A 20,540-nucleotide genomic window follows, 5' to 3' on the forward strand; every position below is an offset into this window, starting at 1 on the left:
TTTTTAGAGTAAAAATTGTATCTTTCCTTTTGCAGAAACTCAGAGAATACTTGGAAGGTAGTAATCTCATCACAAAACTTCAAGCCAAACATGACTTGTTGCAGAGGACCCTGGGAGAAGGTCAGTTATTTGAAATAGGTGGGAGGGTGATGTGGGTTATATATTGTGCCATGTATATATTCCATGAAGAGTGTGAATTGTGGATTTATAGGGATTATAGCTAAAGGGGACTGTGTGTCATTATTTAGAAGCAGAGAACACTGTATATTTACATTTAGCTTTATCTGTAACTATTTTCTTTGTAAGTTTGGTGCTAATCTTGGGGGAAAATAGTGAAATCTAGGGAGGGGTGAAAAGCCAACACCGAGTGCTGACCAAGGCTCCTGAGAGCATGGTACTCCCCACAGTGGAGCAGTCGGAAGGAGCTGCTCCACATGCTGACCACTTCTTCCTTTCCCTCTTGGACTTCACCTTTCCAGCCCCACCCTGTTTGTTTTAATGGGCCAATATTTGCTGTCAGATCTAATGCCTTTTTGGACTCTACAAACCAGTTAAGCCAGTTTGGGTGACTTTTTTTTCCCTCTCCATAGACATTGGTTTTAGTTGAGATACAATCTAATTAAGTATATTGCTGTATGTAATAATAGTAACAAAAACAATAGCTACTGCTTATATAAGGCCTCCTCCATGCCAGGCATTGTTCTGAGCTATATATTTAACTAGGCACTGTTAATTTCCCCATTTTCACAGAGGAGGAAAAAGGGATTGTAGCCAGAAGGGACTGTGTAAATGTTACCATTTCTCTTTTCATCTTCATGAAATTTAAAAGGGAAAAATGAATACAGGCAAAGTCTCTGACCATCACACAAAGTGCCTCATGGTCTGTAACTTGAATTATCTTTTATTCATGCTAGATTCTGCTGGAAGTTATAAAAAGTGAAAGGGAATATGGATGGGAATGGGATAGGAGGGGACTGAGTTGTGTGCATAACACAGGGCAAAAAGAGATTGCTGCTCTTTGATGTAAACTCTTGCCTCCTACCATTCTAGAGCCTTCCTTACCCATAAAGCAGCTTTTCCATCAGCTTATCTCTTGGTTTCCCCCCAGAGGACCCACTGTCCTCAGGGAATGGGCACATGGAGAAAGGTCATCATGACCTTAGAGTCCACATAGTACAGTTAGGGTGCCAGAATCTAAGATAAAAGGCTGATTTCACTTAGAAAAGAAATTAACATTTAAACTACTAAAAAGTGTCCTAAAAAGCAGAACAACTTAAACACAATGTGTGAACCTTCATTAGATTCTGAATCAAAAAGCAAAAGATATAAAAGGCATTTTAAAGACAATTAGGGAAATTTAAATATAAGCTATATTAAATGATACTGAATTAATGTTAATTTTCTTAGATATGGTAGTGGTATTATGGTTATGAAGGAGAATATTCTTACTCGTAAGAAATGCTTGCTGAGTGTCATAATATCTGCAACTTACTCTCAAACAGCTCAGTAAAAAAGATACAGAGAGAGGAGAGAGGAGGAAATGAGGCCGCTGTGGCCCAGTGTTAATAACCAGGAAACCTTGGTGAAGGGCACATCAGTGTTCCCTGTACTAATCTTTCAACTCCTCTGTAACAGGTTTGAACTTTTTTTTTTAGAAAAAGCCCTTTTATTTCTTGGAATAGTTGTCTCACTTCAGCAATCCTGTCCTGTTTTGTTTTTTTCCTTCATAGTATTATGTAAGCTCTTTTTTTTTTTTTTTTTCCACAAATGCCTGGTATTCCAGTGATGCACCCAAGGTCAGTGCCAGTCGCAGAGCATAAACTATGCTAAGTGTAGATGAATATTTGCAGGCACAAAGTCCTCCCCTGCAGGACTGAATGCCACTTAGACATTGTGAGTTGGAGGGAATTCATTCTCGGCACCACATGCAGACACGTGTGTTAATACACTTGGGGTCCCATTCTGAAACTTACAGTGCTTATCCTAGATTATCTTTGTCTCCTGGAAACGAAGCCCCAGTGGTTCATACTATTTTACATGCCTTATTGGATAGGGCTGTATTTTAGCCAATTTGCTCAATCCGTGTGCCAGATTCTGTCTCCAGCTGCTGAACTATGTAAAGCTATATTGGACCTTGTGAACTCTAAGCCAGGATTGCTTTATCTTGGAATTTCTGTCAGTGGGTTCCAGTGTCCTAGTGACACAAGCTGTGTTCAGGTGTACCAGGCCTTCACCAGCCGGGATTTAATCTGCATAACATAAGAAGCTCGATAGCCCTCTTCCGGGGACAGCAGACACAGTAGCCTCTGCTGGCTGCCTCCAGCTCCCCAGCCCTGCCCCACTTGCAGGCTTGACAGCACACCAGTTGTTGGTCATGCCTGGGCTTTGCCAGAGAAAAGCTGAGCGTGGAGGAAGTGTCCCACCTTTTAACCTGACCCTTGTGGGCCTGCTGGCTTTCCATGCAAGGCCTGCTTGAGTTAATAAATTACACCAAGGAGACTAGGAGAGTTAATGGCGCCTGTCCCATGGCGAGATAATCCACTGGAGGGCCCTTAAGAAGGAATCCAAGTGTGGGTATGGCTCATCAGGTTAGTAATGCAGGATTAAGTGGTATGTTTGGGGACAATTCTGACTTCTTATATAGAAATCATGCTTCAGACTTATACTAGACTCACTGCAGAAAAACTGCCTTCATAGTAAAACTAATAGAGCCTAACCCAGGGCCTTAACAGTTGATTGTACCCAGCTGAAACTGTAACTACAGATATGTGTTTGGCCTGTCACACTGCTGGATTTTGGCAGGCTACCAGTGGCCCAGTGAGACCTTTGATTCACAACATTGTGAAGCAATTAGATTGGGCTCTTAAAGTGACACTGTCAAAATTCAGAATTCCAGAGCTTTGGAAACTGTTGAAATAAAAAGAAGCACATAATGAGTTGTTAAGATCAAAGTCGTCATCATCATCTTCTTCCTTTAACAGCACCGTTACATCCTTTTGTGATGTCATTTGTTTTTAGATCGTAGAAGCTACATCAAGCACAGTACATGGGGATAGAAGTCTGTAAAACCGAGGCGCTGAATTCTTTTTCTTTTAATTTTAGTAGTGAGTTTAATGTTCACATTGACGTCTTTGTGGGCAACCTTTCGGCTTAAGGGGGTATAAATACTGGCACAGTTTTTGCTAAACACAGAACAGCTGACATTGGAACGGAGTTTCATGTGATACTGTTTCTGGACCTGGGCATAAGTTCTCTGAAAAAGGAATTGAGGTTATCCTTACCAATCCATTTTCTGTCTTGAGTAGGAGTACAAATACACTTTCAAACGAGCAGCTGATAGTGAATAATTGTGTTTTTCAGAGAGGACTGCAGTAGTTGGTATTAAGAAAGGCAAGGACTGGAAAGAAACACCAGGAGTCCTTATCCATTGTTCGCTAGGGACCAAATCCTGGGTGCCTCTGTTCAGTGTGAGCTGTTTGCATTTTAAGTATTTTATCTGCTTGGGTTTTGTTTTGTTTTGTTTTAATCTCAAATTGCCACCAAACTATGTTTGGTTTTCCCTTTTACTCTGTGGAAGTAAAATATATTTGGGTGTGAAAAATTATCTTCCTAATTCTCAAGAGAAATTGTACGAGTTAGTCAAAGTAGGTATTTGTACCAACAACAAGATCATCCAGGGTCATGGGTCATTTTTTTCTAACCAAGTGGTTTATATTGTGGGACAGTGGGGGGTGTTGTCTGTTGTCTTTAATTATTAGATAGGCTTACAAAGAAAATGATTGAAATCTAATCCTCAAACCATTGAAAGCTTTCACATTTCTCTGGGAAGCAGATTCTTCTAAGCCTGTGTGTTATTGATCTATTAATGATGATACTGATTAAATAATAAAACCTCATTCATCAGTTGAGACATACTTAGTACTACTATTAGCTGAAAAAAACAGTAGATGTGATGATGGCAGTTATTACACCATGAATGATAGTTCTTGCAAAGCTTGCTCTTGGTTCATTAACCAAAATTGATTTTTTATAGGTTTTTGATTTTTTTATCTCACACTATTAACCATGGATGGAGCAAAATGATTTTTTTCCAAATCTAGAGAATATTTGGTTGGGATGTTTTAACAAAAATAGCAAGATTTCAAGGTACAAAGCATTTCATTTCTAAGGAATTATCGTTAGTGTTTTTATCATTGAATCACTTGAAAGTGATTAATCTGTAATCCAGTTTAGTTTTATAGGTATTCATTAAAGTAATTTATATAAATTATTAAATTTATTGCATCATCAGCATTTTGGTTTTGGTTTAGCCATATGGAGCAGACAGAAGTGTAACCCATAATCCCTACCTTTCCTGTAGGATTTTTCAAAGTATTTGCTGGGGTCTTTACATTTTTACAGTACCATTTGGGAGTTCAGGTCTAGAATTAAACCTGGCCCCTAGTGCCAGACCCATCACTTCCTAACCATATGGCCTTGGGCAAGCCCCTTGCCTTCTGTATGTTCAGTCTATGCTATAAAATAAAAGTAGTAATAGTACCTACTTCATGAGGTGGTTATGAAAATTGTGAAGTAATATATAGAAAGTGCTTAGAATAGTGCCTAAAAAAATGTTAGGCATCATTGCTGTTTTGTTGTTACTAATATATGTTATGTCATATTTTGTGTTACGATAAAGTATGCAACCTGACAGCATGCAATACAGCATAAGCCAGATAGTTTCTCTGCCCTCAATGCTTTACTCATTCTACTGACTCACCCTGGGTGATCTCAGCTAGCTCCCACAGCCCCCACACAACCTACATGGTAGTGACCCTCAAATCTTAATCTGCGCTATCTTCTCTCTGTGCTTTAACTGTATCACAGCTTCCTGTTGAAGAAATCTCATAACACACCACATGCCACACTCAGCTCACAGTCTGCTGCTCTGCTTTCTGACCTTCTTTCCCACTTATGAATACCCTCTCTTTTTCCTTCTCCCCCAAAGTAGCAGAGGGTCAGCAAAAGAAAGGGATTTATAGTTAAACAGTAGGTAGAACTGGGTATTGAAGAAAAAAATCAGATCTTTCTCCTTCCCCTATACCCACTCTGAGTCATGGCTAAGGATTTATTCTACCAACACTTACAGTGGCCTGGGTCTGTGTTGAGAATGGTATTCTCTGATATTAACTGTTGCTACCTCTTTAATAAATATTCTTCAGATACTTTGTTACTTGCTATTCAAAAGCAGATAATAGAATAAAAGACTCCTTGCAGCCAGCCTAGGAGTGTTCCTTCACCATTCCCAGCAGGCCAGCTTTCTCTACAATTGCTACATCAGCCTGAATCACTTCATCGTGATATGATGGGCTAGGCTCACCTGTTTATGCTGCAATATGACCGTTCTCTGCCAGCTGCATTTTCAAGCTGTTTTAAGACCATATCATCATTTTGCTGACAAACCAGCTGAATTGTTCACTCTAACACATCACCCTCCCACTGCTCCACCCTAATTTTAAGAGAGAACAGATAGCAACCATAGACATGTCCAAACTTCAAGATAGCACAAATTGTAGGGACACTACACAAATATTTAAAATGAGTCTAGAAGCCAGAATGTATAAGAAGAACTTAATGTGTTCAGTGACAGAGAACACTGTGAAAAGCTTTTAGTTCACAGGGTACACAGAACATAGTGTAATTTAATGTCCTTGTGCTTTAATATCTGCAGATGTTATTTCTGATTATGAAATGCAACTTCTGTGCCTGATTGCATACTATAGAGAGAACACCAATTTAATCTAAGGGAAATTGAGTTCTCCCAACCCTCTTTGACTCCCTACTTCTCCCCAAAAAGGGTCAATCAAGCAATGAGAATAACTAGCATTCAAAACTTAGATATGTTTTGTTTGTATTTTATCCTTGAACTTACAGACAAGACCAAGCAGCTATTTCCTGTTTTAAGAAAACACACACACACACACACACACACACACACACACACACACAAACTGACTCAAATTGCCAAGTGAAACATGTTTCTCTAATCTACAGAATTTAGTAGGTTTTATGTCTATATTTTATAAAATTTACTTTGAATTATTTGTCTGTCATTATATGCTGTCCTCGTGCTTTCCATTATGAAATGTGTAAGTTATTATGAATTCAGCACTTAAAATAAGGGACAGATGATATAAAAGATTAACAAATGCATTCCTCTGACTCCATTCAATTCATTTAAATTTTTTTTCTGCAGGCCATAGAGCTGAATATATGACTACAAGGTAGGAAATATTTTATTATAAATTATATTGTGTCTTACTGTCTTTTTAACAAGAAGCAACCACTAGCATGCTGTAAGAATGAACCTGTTTTGTTAAAGAACGTGAAAGACGGTGTTGGCTTGACAAAACAGTGACATGAAACGTTTGGGGTTCTCCCAAAACCAGATTTGCTCAGGCAGGCATGAAGGTTTCCCAGTGTAATCATAAAGCTCTTTAATGAGTAGAGTTGGTAAAAAAGACCTAAATTGGATGGGTTTGGTTTAATCTAATCCAAACACTTGAAGTTCCTATAAATAGTCTAACGAGACTTTTGATATGATTCAATTAACAAGCAATATTATGTACATATCTACTGTGTTAGCAAAGAGAAGGTATGATTAGTCACTTTCTGTTTCTACTTATGTCCTAGGAATTAGAACTATATTGTATACTCTGAGGATTTTAGCTGTCTTCCCCTTTAGGGTTCACTTCAAAGATTTAGCTTTTAAACACCTACTATATTGTACTTTTTTTTTTCCTCTTATTTTCATTCATGGAAGGATTTTAAAGCTACTGCTGGGAAAGAAAAGTCTTTTTGGAAGCAGATTGTTTTCTGGGTTGGGGAAAGTGTTTAGCAACTTTATTTTTCTATGTCAACACTTGTGCAACAGCCAGAAATTATTCTAACTAACATAGCAAGACTTTACACTTTTAAAATTGAGTTCTTTTTGAGGTGAGAGGCATTTAACACAATGGTTTATCAGTTGTAGTAATTGGCAGGTTGATTTTCAAGGTTCTGTAATGTTCCAGCTGGGCAATTTATTGAAAAGGAAAGCCTCTCTTTCTTGGGGAGTCAACTAGAAAGATAAAGCCACTGACTTGTCTAAACTTTATAAAAATACTGAGGCTTTTTTCCTTCCCCATGTCAGTGACAAAGAGGAATGTTACTTCTGCATAGTAATATACAGCTTATGTAACCTTTTTCACATATGGGTTTTCTTTGCACTATTAACTACTATACCTGTTTCTAAATTATAATTAATGTAAGGCACTTCAAAAAGAGATTTCTTTTAAAGGAAAGAATGCAAATACATTAACTTGCAATGAGAGCTGTCATTGCCAAACAAACTAGATAGTCACATCAACCTGACCTGTACTTACTCTCCCCTACATGGGCATTCTGCGTATGAAGCCAGATGATCAGGAACTTGTGTGGTAAGCACAGAACCAGTACGAGTCGTACAATTCAAATGTGGGATGGCCCTGGCTCTGTTGACCTTATGTGTACATAGCAGAACCAGAATCATCAGCACACCAGTTGGCCTGATAAGCCCCCTCTGCCATGGAAATTACTTTGATAAACACTTGAGCAATTTGTTTTCATCTCAAGTCCCTCTTACAACTTCAGTATCTTCACATTTGCCTCATACTTTAGAACCCTCAAGAGGCTATTTTCAGGCCTCTAGAAGACTTTGGAAGCATCCTTCTGTTAGCAACAGCCAGAGGTTACTTGACATCTCTTCAGTCATGCAGGAACACTTACCCAGTGCCTGAGGCGTTGGCCCCAGCTATCATTTGCTTGTCCCGCAAGTCAATGCCCAGACCAAATGAGCCTGTGTCCTTAACCCCTGAGCTTCATCAGCCGCTCCAAAAGCCACAAAAATGTGCGGCTCTCTTGTACCTTATGATAACCACATTTTCTAGTTTCTGTAGTTGATGCTTTGATATCCTGGGGACTTGTTAACTCTGGAGGGATGGCTGATCCCAAGGCAAGCTGATTCCTAAAGAGAGTAAAGGACTGGTTTACAGGTATGCCTTGGGTATGCAAACCAGCCAGCCCAGAGCTCATAGATCCTCATCACCTCCTTTATCAGGCTCTCACCCGCATGGCCACTGTTCCCCTTCTCTGACCCCCGTAAGGACAGGCACCAAACACTTAAGAACAATCCCTATTCTCCAGAGCTCACCAAAATTATACAAACTAGCCAATCCTAAACCCGCAAAGCCTACCTGGCCCATTCCCTCTCATGGGAGTCACAGCAGAGGCTCTTGCCCACATGTCCCCACATCCTCTCTGCCTCCTGACTGGCCCTGGTGCTTCCCCATGTGCTCCACGATCCCATGAAGTGGCATGCCCTCTCCTCTTGGGACCAGTAAGTAACAAGCTGTCTTTCCAAAAACAATTGTCTTTATCTATTGGCCTTGCCGAACCTAAATGAAAATACAGTCTGCATTTTAAAATACTTGTAAAATAATGAAAAGAATAATGGATGAAATCAGGCATATTTAAATAACTTGGGTAGGTTTTTGTTTGTTTTATACCTACCAGATCCTTTACTCCATAAGTAGCACAGAATTCAGTATATAAAAGAGATTTCAACCATTTCAGCCATGGCGGGACATGACATGCTACCTAGTGGACATGTCCATATTTGCTTCTAGACATTTGCTAAGGCTCCTTTTAACCTCTCAAGGCACCGTGGGGCTTCAAGTGCTTCTTGCTATATACTCCGTTCGTCGTATGAGCCCAGCTGCTGGGAGAGTCTTAGAATGGCTCTTGAAGGCTGTATCAGCAAGTTTGTTCCCCCTGCCTCTCTTGATTGCTGTGGGAATAATCTCTTATGAAGCTAGTCAGACACCACACAAATTCTTGGGATTTTGTTTCTAAACTGGCCTTTCTGAACTTTAATGAACCAAAAAGAATTATTCCTAGAGAGTTTACAGCTTAATGAAGGGCTTTACCTATTTTCCAGGTGTAATGTACATCCTCAGATAAGCCTTCCAATTAAGAAGGAGTTTATACTGGAATCTCCCGAGGAAGGTCTTGGGACTCTTCTTCCATGTGTTCCATTCAGCACAGTTGTAGAAGCTGAGTCATGTAACCCTGGCCCTCTTTGCTCTAAAAGGAGGACAGAAGAGGTTCCCTCTCTTTAATTACAGAGCAAGATGATGCAGAGTTTCTAAATATAGTACATGGTGTTCTGGATGTGCATATGTCAGACTGGCTTACCCGGCAGAACAAACAGACTGGAGGTGGAGAGAGTCCAGAACAGAATAAATGGGTGCATCCTACTTCTCTACAAATACTTAAGTGATGAGGTGGTTTATTTTAAATAAATTCATATAAGCCTGTACCTCCCCACCCCACCAAAAGTAGCATGGAAACCGAACTCATTTTTTTTTTTTTTACTTGTGACCCATAAGTAGTTATTTTTGCATAAAATGAAATCCTGTGAATACCCAAGGGATATTGAACAGATGTGATATTATTTGCATTGAAGAATTATGTTGTAATTAAAGATATTATACTTAATTTCTCATACTAGGATTTATCAGAGCCCTCATTTTTCTGACTCGTGTCTCTGTGTGGCTTGTAAGCCAAATAACATAAACCTTGGTTTGTAACACTCGGCCAAATAGCTCACAATTCCATCTGGTGATGCTTGCCATTGTTAAAACTAGCAAACGGTTGTCAACTACAACATACAAGAAAAGAGTCGACTGAATGAATAGCTCATATGGTTGATGATATATAAGTTAAGTAAATAAATGGGAAAGGGGAATGACTGTTTTCCCCCATGGGTGGGGGTGGGGAAGAAACACAGAAGTCCTGTGTTTTGTAATTTTGATGTGACCTATGGGTGTTTCATATATTGTTTGATTTCTGCCATGCTCAGTAATTATATTCCCTTCCCTTAGGCCTCCAAATGTTCCCCCTAAACCCCAGAAACACAGGAAGTCCAGACCCCGCTCACAGTATAATGCTAAGTTGTTTAATGGGGATTTGGAAACATTCGTCAAGGTACTGGCACCAGCCATCTGGGTGGCTGATCTCCGCGCTTCTTAATATAATGGTCTCAGCCTCTCATAAAAGGAGGCGGGTCATTATGTCCAAGTCTGTCCTGGGGCTCTTTGCTTTCCCAGAAAATCAATATAATATTTCCTGAAGTCAGAGAGGAAAGAATATTTGGTTTGAGTGCCTTCAGAAAAGGAAATAAATGTGGGTATTATGCTGACAAAAGAGAAAGGCCTCTTTCTTTACTAAAAAAAAAAAAAAAGCCATAATTTGTGCCTTTTTTAGGCAAAGAGCTACCTAATAAAATGTTTTGTTTTTACTCATGCAAATGAGATGGCACAAAATATTTTTTTACATCCATTGTTAGGGTAGCTCTGAAGCACAGCAAGTTTTGATTTCCCACGACTTGAGGAATTCATTATATTGGATAAATTGTTAAGACCCTATGGTCTGTATCTTGTATCTCTTCTGTGTTTACTCTGTCTTCTTTCTCATCCTGTATTTCTGATAATGCTTCTAGCCGAGGACGAAGGAACTCACACGCGAGACATCAGGTATAGTGCTAGTGGGAGGCGAGGGCACAGCCTCTTTCGCTCTTGGTATCATTTTCAAATCAGTCATGCTTGGGTTTCATTATATTTTTTAAGGTCTTTAAAAGAAAAATGTTTGCTGTTGGAAATTAGACAAGCTTATATATTGACTTTACTTAGGAATGATAGAATTCAAGCATGAGTTTGAGAGAAATAGTCTTCTCTTGTAAAACTGGATAAACTCTTGTTCTTACATGATATATGGGGAAAAGGTACCAAATTTCAGCCAAGGGCTTTTATTAAAGAAAGTCAATGTTAAATATCAAATGCACATTCAATACTGGATAATGGACCCTCGTGTAAATTCTACAAAAAAGAGAAGAGCTTTCTCTTCCAGAGCTAGCATTTTATGACATGAGCTACAGTGTTTCTGAATATTAGATTTATATAGGAAACCACATCATTGATAATCTCACTTGATAATATGTTACAGATGGCTTTCTCACTTTAAAGACATATTTTATTGACTGCGTACACTGATGGTTAAAAAAATGTGTGTCCATGTGGCACAAACACATTGATAGATAAACACATACATATATACATACACACATAGAATAAAAACCTCTGGTGGTCTTAAAATGAACCCTAACCCTGGAATTAAGTGAAAAGCCACTGGATGACCTAAAGAACAAGCACAAATCCACTGCCATAGCCTTAAACCCAGAAAAGCCTTATTGGCTCTAATTTAATATAAAAACTATTGTTGAATTTGATTATCTAGTTTTCCAGCCCAGGGCTTGTAAGCAGGGGTAAATTAGATGGAGAGAAGGGAACTACGACATGAAAACAGTGCAATGTGCAGCTGATGTCCTGGCAGAGGAAGAGAATATAGAAAAGCCTAAAGAAGTAGGTGTCCGATTCCATTGTATTTGATAGCACTATGAGAACAACTGCTTAAGATGACTGGAATTCACATACATTTTTAAAAGACTTTTCACTAAGAACAGTAAAAGGAAACTACATGTAGGTACCAAAAAAGTAAACCAGTTATCCTGGAAAATTCACTTATGTGAGCTCTTCAGTGCCCCGAATGGCATACTAAAAGATCTTTGTTAATAGCAGTGAAACAGCAGGTACAGAGCTTCCTACACTGCTGAAAAATGCTCAGGCCGTTGAGGTCCCAGGGTCCCCTTAAGACAGCAAGGGCAAAAATCATCTTTTCCCAAGGAGAAACTGAGGCACAAAGGGCTTTGTTTGAATGGTGGGTGGAGCACAGCCCCTTGTTTCACTTCTTGCAAAATATTTTCTGCCAAAGCATCCAGCCTCCATGAAATCTGATTAAAACACACACACTCATCTCTTTATCACTCCCTACTGATAATAGCTAAAAGGTTAGCAATTATGAGTAAACAGAAAGACAAAAATGTTTTTAAGTATGCAACTCTAAGGTGTTTTTATTTAGAACTTTGTTAGTGCAAACATTTTCCTTTTAATAACCTTTAATTCTTCATTTTTCTTTTTGCTTTAATACTAAGTGCAGCAAAGGTGCAAACCAGAACTCTTCTTTTATCACTTACATTTAAGTATTTGTTGCTCTTTGAGATTACAGTGCTACATGAATGGTTCACACCAAGGTTACTTCCCCTAAAACATACTTGCATCTTAAAGAAAAATCCCCTCACATATTTAGTAAGTTTGGATGTAATTGTATTGCTATTCTTGAGCCATCTAGTCCACACTAAAAAGAGTTCCCATTCTTAAGAACCTTCTTTAAAAAACTAATAAAGTTTATGCTCCTAAAACAAATGAACTAATTAGAAAAACTTATTATAAGTTGCAGGAGTAATTGAACCATTAGCTGGTTTATACACTAATTAGATTGTCTTAAAACCCAAAATAAGACTAGTCCTCAAGAAGTAGATTACCCGTTCTAGAAAAAAGTGGAGTTTAAATTGCTGAACTGAATTATTCCTGATCCTTCCCCTGATGCTTAACTGGAAAGACTAATGTATTCTGAATTGTTCTAATATATTAAGATAGCCAACTCCCTCTTGTGTTTCAGAATAAAATTCCTCATGAATTAGTAGCTGATGTCAGCTAATCATCTTAAACCTCCACATTTTCTTAAAGATCTAATGCCTGAAAGAGCGGAGTCTTAAAAATCCATGAAAAATAACTCCATAGTCAGTAACCTTCTTTAACTACATGGAGTGCATGGCATTGATACATATTTAACTGTGACCTCAGCAGCTCCTTCATCTCATTTGTCATCCTATACATGTTTTAAAGCATTTCCAGAATGCACATTTGTTCAGTAGAGTGCACTGACTATATTACAAGATGTGGGGGAAAAAGGCCAAAAAATGTTCCTTCCTAAGAAAACGAGATCTAATGGGATGCACATTTTATGCAATTTTTTCTTAATCCTTAAAACACGAGAAAAATAACAATGAAAAAACCTATAGGGATTATGATTAAGTTCTGATGCAGACTAAATAAATACATGACATATTAGCATTTACAAAACAATTCTCTTATCATGGCATCTGGAAACATGTAAACCCTTTTATAGCTGTTGTCATCTAGATGTCGTACTCTCAGGGATATTGCAGAGGCTCCTGAGATGGCTGGAAAGTTGTGTTTGGTGACTAGGATAGCCAGTCCTGTCATGCCATGGTTTGAATATACCAAGTTCTTTTTAGGTCCATTAGATTAATTACTTGTATAAATAACCTTTTCAAAAATGAGTGATTCATGTATTCATTTTGGCACAGGAGCCTAAATATAAGTAAAAGAGATGAATTAGCTTTGACATCTCTAGGCATAGCAGAGTCCGTTGAAACAAGATTGTCTTAAATGTATTTAATTTGGTTTGCTCCAGAACTGAAATATACCTTTGGTTAAATATAATTTTATTTTTGGCCTTTGTGGAATATTTTAAAGGGGGGAGTATTTGGAAATGATCACCTAAAAGAGTGAAAAATCACTCTTTAATTAGGACTAAACTGTAAGCTTCATTATTGTGTGATTTATGCTTCTCCTTTGCGGTTAACTGGTTTCCATCTCTACACAGGACTCAGGACAGATTATCCCCCTTATTGTGGAAAGCTGTATTCGGTTCATCAATCTCTATGGTGAGCCATAAACTACTCTGAAATTCTTATTTTAAAAAATAACAACTAGGAGCATTTCAATAAATGTGTCTTATCATTTAAAATGGAATTAATTCAGAAAAGGGGACCTAGAAGATGTGATGGGATCTTTCATCCTCTTTTCCTTCCATTCTCTTTAGGTCTTCAGCATCAGGGGATTTTCAGAGTGTCTGGTTCCCAGGTGGAAGTCAATGATATTAAAAATTCATTTGAGAGAGGTAATTGCACGTCTGTACCTATAAGCAAACCATGTTAAGAAGTCTCCCTTTTCTGTAGAGTGAAGTGGCATATTCATTCTGTATATCTTCAAAACCTTTCTCTCTATATTCACTTCATTTTGGATGTCAAAGTAAGAATCTATTTAGAATAGCTGGGAAACGAAGCCGAAGTCCTAAGACTTTGTTATGAAGTGTAGAAAGCATATGAGCTTTGTCTCCTGGGGTAGTGCTGGCCCTGGTGATCCCTAGCACGGGTGTCAGGCACACCACATGGACAGGGGCTGGGAGAGTGGCAGGAACAGACCTGGGCCTGGACAGCAGGTGTTGGAGCAACTCATCCCAGCTTCCTGTCTACTTCCTCTGTGGGTTCTCCTTTCCTCCTCCTCCTTCTTATTCTCAGACTATTCCCTGTGACCTTGTTTGGTGCTTACTCTTGTTCACAATTGGCTGTCAGATAAATCCTACTGAACTGTTAATTCACACATTATGACTAGCCAAACTATGCACTTACCTAGGTCGGGGAGACCTGGACTCAAATCAGGCTCTTTCATCGACTCCTTGTGTGATTTGGATCAGGATGTTCATCTCGCTTTGGCCTTGGTGTCCTCAGGATCGGTGTGAGGATTAGTTATAATCCATGAAAATGCCTAGCTTTTCAGTGATGGCTCTTAATTATTAATACTTTCCAATTATGATTTGTACTGTGTCTCCTTCTGGATACCTCTGCACCTTCCTTCCTCTGCTTGGAAGTCAAGCCAAGAATGCAGAGGGAGTCTGTGGCGTGGAGACAAGGCAACCTTTTCTTTCTCTCCAGCCCATTTTCCTTGGCACAGAGCCATTGAAAGATTGAAATCTTGGTTGAAGAGGTTACCTTGGAGCCAGATTGTTTTTCATGGTGCAGATTCTTTGACTGATATGGTGTGGAGCAGAGCAGCCTCTCCCCACCAGCAGCAAAGAGTTCCAAGTGTCTTACACTGACCATATTCAGGATGAGTTGAAATATAGGAAAACATCAGGTTCCTGTGCCAGCCACCACAGGCAAAATTCATTAACATTTTTCCTTGGAAATTCCCCTGGTATTTGTTATTTGTGATCTCTTTGATGAGGCCTTCTCACAATGGAGGGGAAAAAAAATACTGTGCTGATAATAATATTTTTGGTGAAAAATAATTTGTGTTCAGTTATTTCCTACCCTAGGAGCAGAGTAAACGGAGCCACAGGTTCCTGAAAATAAACTGCCCCAATAGGCAAAAAAAAAGTTAAAATGCAATATACAATTTTTGTGAACTTTAGAAGAAAAGAGCAGATATGTGAATAAAATACGGAGTTTGATTTAAGGCTGCATATTATGTCGAACTTCTTAAGGACTTTATCTCAGTTTAATTCTTAGTACAATGGACTAGCGAGACCAGTTACCTAATTAATATTTTAAAACTGCTCATAAAGAATAATATAATTTCATATTTGTGATATAGTTTATAATTTTTCCATCTGTATTCAGATTTCTTGGTACTGTTAAGGGTACATTTTCCAATTCCTCTGTCTGATTTCAAAATCTCCCACTGCTGACTGTGGCTTTCAGATGTGCTGCGAATACCACCATGCTGCCTTGGGAAATGTTTATTTAGTTGTAGTTATTCACAATTAGGTAAATCCTATAATATTTCTGATAAATTTTACTGACGCATATAGCATATCCAGACAGATCTATATTGTCTTTTTCCCAGTAGGGTAAGAGACACAGCCTGTAGTATGTGAATTCATGTCAAACTAAGATTGCAGATTTTCACTTTTGAAAGAAAGTTGGATGAAATTTAAAATCCCACAATATTTTATTTTAAGATTTGTGTAACTTGTAAGGGATTATTTGGGAGCGTAAATTTTTCTTTAAGCTTTATTTTAGCTAACTATTTTTAGGTTAATCATGGGGTGGGATATCTAAACCAATTATTTTAATTTTAGTACCATATAATCTTTCATAAGGTGTAACTAAAAGATGCATGTATATATAGAAACGTGTGTGTGAGTATAGAAACACATTTTTATTCAGAGGCAAAAGAGGAGCAACTTTGCATGTAACTGATTTTTTTTTTAGGTGAAAACCCTTTGGCTGATGATCAGAGTAACCATGACATTAACTCGGTCGCTGGCGTCCTGAAGCTCTATTTCCGTGGGCTGGAAAACCCCCTCTTTCCTAAGGAAAGATTTAATGATCTGATTTCTTGTATCAGTAAGTGAAATTCTTTTTTTTTTTTAGTCTTTTCCCACCAGAACTGTTTCACTAACCAATTTCCTGGAAAAGGCAGTGGCCCCTTTCCACATAGCCTCCCCTCCCACATTACCGCATTACCACCAGATTTTTGAGACCATTTGTTTTCTTTCTGGATCTAGCATGAGTCATCCTCCCAGCTGTGGCCTCACCCTTAGCTGAGTGGGCTTTGCTCCCGAACATTCTCAGGCTCCACAGAGCCCAAGAGCTTCCCACTTAGTGGTTGGAATAAAGCAGAAAAGCAGGTGTCGACCAGCAAAGGAGAGGAGGAGGTTGTAAGCATGGAAATATGACTTCTTTTTGGCTTGTGGTTCTTGTCTTCTTACCAGTCTTAGGAGTCGGGTAATTTATCCATCTGGGAATGTTATCTCGAGAAATAAGGTAAAATGAGACAAATGATCATTATTACAGGGCAGGAACACCAGGTAGTAATTATCTGTCAGTGGGCATCCCCAGCTAATAGCCAGAGTTGCTCTGGGACTGTGTATGATCTATTATGAAACCGATAAATCAGCCGCAGAGTAAAAACATTCCGTTTTCTTTAGCTGGGGCTTTCGGTACTACTGGAGGGAAGATGAAAATGATACCAGGAATTGGGTAATAACTGCAATCGAGTTCCGTACATCTAAAAATGCAGAGTCCCTTTGAATGCAAGTTGACATCAGGGTCTAGAGCAGACTTCAGTCACGTAGAGAGAGCTTGTGAAAGAATCAAGCTTTACTCTTATGAAGAGAACTCCTTCCCCCACCTCCCCACCTGAATCAAAAAATCCTGCTGACCTCAAAAAAAATCTCTCTACTCATCCCCCCTCCCCTACGCCCATCACTAGTGTCTTGGTTTATCTTTGAGGAAGTCCCTTAAGCAGAGTTTCTACTTCTAGGTTTTGCCTTCTCGCCCCACCCACCACATCTATCATCTTACACTTCAGCTAGATTCACAAGGGCAAATTGTGTTATTTCACTCCCCTCTATTTAAAACCTATTTCAGCATTTCCCACCTAAACACAAACCCCTTTGGTTGGGCAATTCAGAGAATTGAATTTGTCCCCTCTCTGATCTCTTGGTCTGTCTGATCTCTTTCTACTTCTGTGCACTCATTTCCTGCCTCCCCTGCCCTATTTACTTCATATATTAATGACAGCAAACTGCAAGCATGCTGGGCCATTTCCCACCTCTGAGCCTCTGCCCGTGCCAGTTTGTCAGCTGACCCTAATAGCCATTTAACATCCTCTATGAAGGCTTTGCTGAACTGGCACTCCTCCCAGAACGCCATCCTCCCCACCGTCCCAAACAGAATTAGTCTCTTTCTCCTCTACTCATGTTCCACTTTAGAATTAAATGAATTAACACACGCAAAGTGCCAAGAAGAGTGCCTGCAAAGAGTATGTTCAATGAAATATAGTTAGTTCCACAGGCCTGGAGGTCTTGATGAATTATTCAGTTATATAGCCCCAATACTTCACATAGTTAATTCCAGGCACTAGTAAGTGCATAATTCATAGATGTTGAATAAAATGTATATGAAATGAAAGGTCAAAATTCCACCAAAATTATTTTTTTGGCATCCATACTTAGAGACCTGGCTCTCATTGGGTATGAATTTCCCAGTCATAATTCCCTCCACCCCCACCTCATAGTCGGATGTCTTACATGGAGCTCAGAAGTGCATCGTGTGTCATTCCAAGATCTTTGCATAGCCTGAGTCATCACACAGGGCCTCTGACCCAGCTGGAAAGAAGTGAAGAGGAGGTATCATCCTCCTGGAATTCTCCTTTGACTTTGTCCAAAGATTTCCCTTACATCCTAGCCAGAAAACTTAAATCTGGAAAAATAATAAGCACTCTACAATACTCAGTGGTTTTTTAGGTAACTTTTATCAACATTTAGGTTTACATGTAACAGTTGGATAAAGATCCTTGGGCTACGTTATCCATTACAATTATAAAATCACTTCACACTCACTGGGTAAGATGTTATTTCATTGTGGTTATTAAAACCTGAAGCCATGGAGTCAGAAAGATTTAAGTTCAAATCCTAGTTTCACCACTTACTAGCTTTGTCACCTTGGGCAGAGATTAATACTTAATGTTAATAAATGTGTTTCTGTATCTACTTTGTGGTCTGTGTGAAGAATGAGTGAGGTAATCTGTATAACATGCTCTGCCTTATGCCTGCCACTAACTGTCATTAGGAGACATCATCACAACTACTACAGCTACTCCTACTTGGGCACATATGCCAATACCTAGTGAGCCACTTGCCTGTCTGTCTGCACTGCTTAACATGTCTTTCTTCTGCACAATTACCTTACATGCATTTAGGACTGATGTTAGTATAACCCAGCGGTTGTGTTAGTTCAAGCATGATTTTTTCCCAGCACCTTGAAATACGTTTTATAACAATCAAAGACTAGCTTTCTCACAGAGTAGGGCTTTAAAAAATACAAAAAAACCATAAGAAAAAAATAAGGAAAGGCCCAGAAATCTCTCTTTCACATGAGCCTTACCTGAAATGCTGCTGGTGCACATGAACCAGCTACAGAGACATTTCCCCTTGTATGAAAATAATGGGTTCATGAAAAACAAGGGATTAATAATCCTTGGGTTAATTTTTATGAAAATAGTCTCTACTGGAAATGAATCCCCTTCAGCACCTACATTTCAAAGAAGCAGGAGCCCGGGGACTTAAGGCTGGTAAGGGTGCTAGGTGCACACACAGTAGAGCTTTAACCACGCTAGGAATTTAAGTAGGATGGTTCATGTTTTTGTTACTGTACTGGCTACAAAGCTCGTAGATGTTGAGCAGGCTGTCCCATGAAGTCCTGTTTCTTTTTGTGCACACTTTTGCAGAATAGGATGTTTTCCAGGAACACATAGTGGCACTGTATATAACAACTCTTTTTCTTCCAACATCTAATCTCTTAAAAAGAGCATTATTCCTAGCTGTTATTGATAGTATTGATGTATCAGTATTTTATCTGGATTTTCAATAAATTCCTTGAGAATGGTGTAATACATCATTCACCATTATATCCTTGCATTGATACTACAAACTTTTGATGGTTTGAACCATTGATGGATTGCCTATCATGTGCAAAACATTCTCAGGATTTACAGACTGGATTTTTGCATTCAGGAAGCTTAAAATCCAGCAGGGGAGATAAGATATTTCCAAATAAGTGTAATCTAAATTAGTATGTGATAAAAGCACAAAGATGTAGAAATTTTAGGGGAGAGAGAAAGATCTCATGGAGATAGTTTTTCTATGCATGTCATTTCTGCCTAGCATTGCCATAATTGGATTTGATTTTCTCTACTAAGATAATTTCACATGATAGTTATTGTGTATAGCAAAATCTTCCCATTTCATCTTTTCTAATTATTTACATAAGTCTCTGGAGCACCTGCTACTTTTTGCCTACCTCTTTTGGATTGTTTGGGGATAGATTTTTTTTTATGGTGAGTTATTAGTCATGCATTTTTGTGCCCCTAAATACTACATTCTTTGGAAGGTTGCACATATATGTAATAAAAGAGACTTGGTCTTCCAATTCTCTCTCTCCTTCTTTAGTGTTTATTTGTTTCCTAATTCACTGCAGATTTCCTTTTATAAACTACTCTGTATGGAGACCTGGTGAACTCAAAGGCAATCTAAATTCACAACGACAAACTTGGTAGTATCTCAGTTTCTCACCCAAAGTTTGATTCTGTTATTGTTTTTTTAACCATCCATTTTGTGAGTGGTTTTATGAATCTTCCAGATTATGCCCAAAAGTCTGGGCAGCTTCTAGAATGTCCCTGTCTGATGGCTCTGGGAATCCCTAGGACAGAATTCCGGGTATCATGGGCTAAAGGAGCTCCTCAAGAAATTCATGGCCTTTCGGGCTGCCGCAGGGCTGTGAGCACATTCACACTTCATTTTTCAATAGATGTTATTATCTGGGTGACTGCTTGGAAATGAGAAAACTCTTGTTTTTTTTATTTTTTTATTTAAGTGTCATTGATATACAATCTGACATTGGTTTCAAATATACCACACAGTGGTTCAACAGTTACCCATATTATTGCATCCTCACCCCCTCTAGTGCGGTTACTATCTATCAACGTGTAAGATGTTACAGAATCATTGACTATATTGTCCATGCTGTACTACCATCCCCATGACCAACTTACATTGTGATTGTGAATTTTTGTGCCCCTTTATTCCCCTCACACTCCTACAACCCATCCCAACCTCTCCCCCTTGGTAACCACTAGTTTCTCCTCAGTGTCTATGAGTCTACTGCTATTTTCTGAGGAAACTCTTTTTAAGGGAGAGGATTTTTTACTTAG

General features: G+C 38.8%; 1 protein-coding gene across 8 annotated transcripts in view; it reads left to right on the plus strand.

The window, feature by feature from the left end:
* The window catches only part of SRGAP1 (SLIT-ROBO Rho GTPase activating protein 1), a 281,990-nt gene that overhangs the window by 226,868 nt on the left and 34,582 nt on the right, over positions 1-20,540 (plus strand). For 4 of the 8 annotated variants that reach the window (XM_036894920.2, XM_036894915.2, XM_036894916.2 and 1 more), the window contains 6 exons: positions 36-120; positions 6,236-6,263; positions 9,942-10,044; positions 13,645-13,705; positions 13,864-13,941; positions 16,037-16,171. In XM_036894920.2, the coding sequence (XP_036750815.2) occupies positions 36-120; positions 6,236-6,263; positions 9,942-10,044; positions 13,645-13,705; positions 13,864-13,941; positions 16,037-16,171 (490 nt within the window). Of the gene's footprint in view, positions 1-35; positions 121-6,235; positions 6,264-9,941; positions 10,045-10,558; positions 10,593-13,644; positions 13,706-13,863; positions 13,942-16,036; positions 16,172-20,540 lie in introns of all 8 variants that reach the window. The other 4 variants (XM_036894917.2, XM_036894918.2, XM_036894919.2 and 1 more) reach the window with 3 other exon arrangements.

This window comes from Manis pentadactyla, chromosome 10 (assembly GCF_030020395.1).
Source record: "Manis pentadactyla isolate mManPen7 chromosome 10, mManPen7.hap1, whole genome shotgun sequence".
In the NCBI taxonomy this organism is placed as follows: domain Eukaryota; kingdom Metazoa; phylum Chordata; class Mammalia; order Pholidota; family Manidae; genus Manis; species Manis pentadactyla.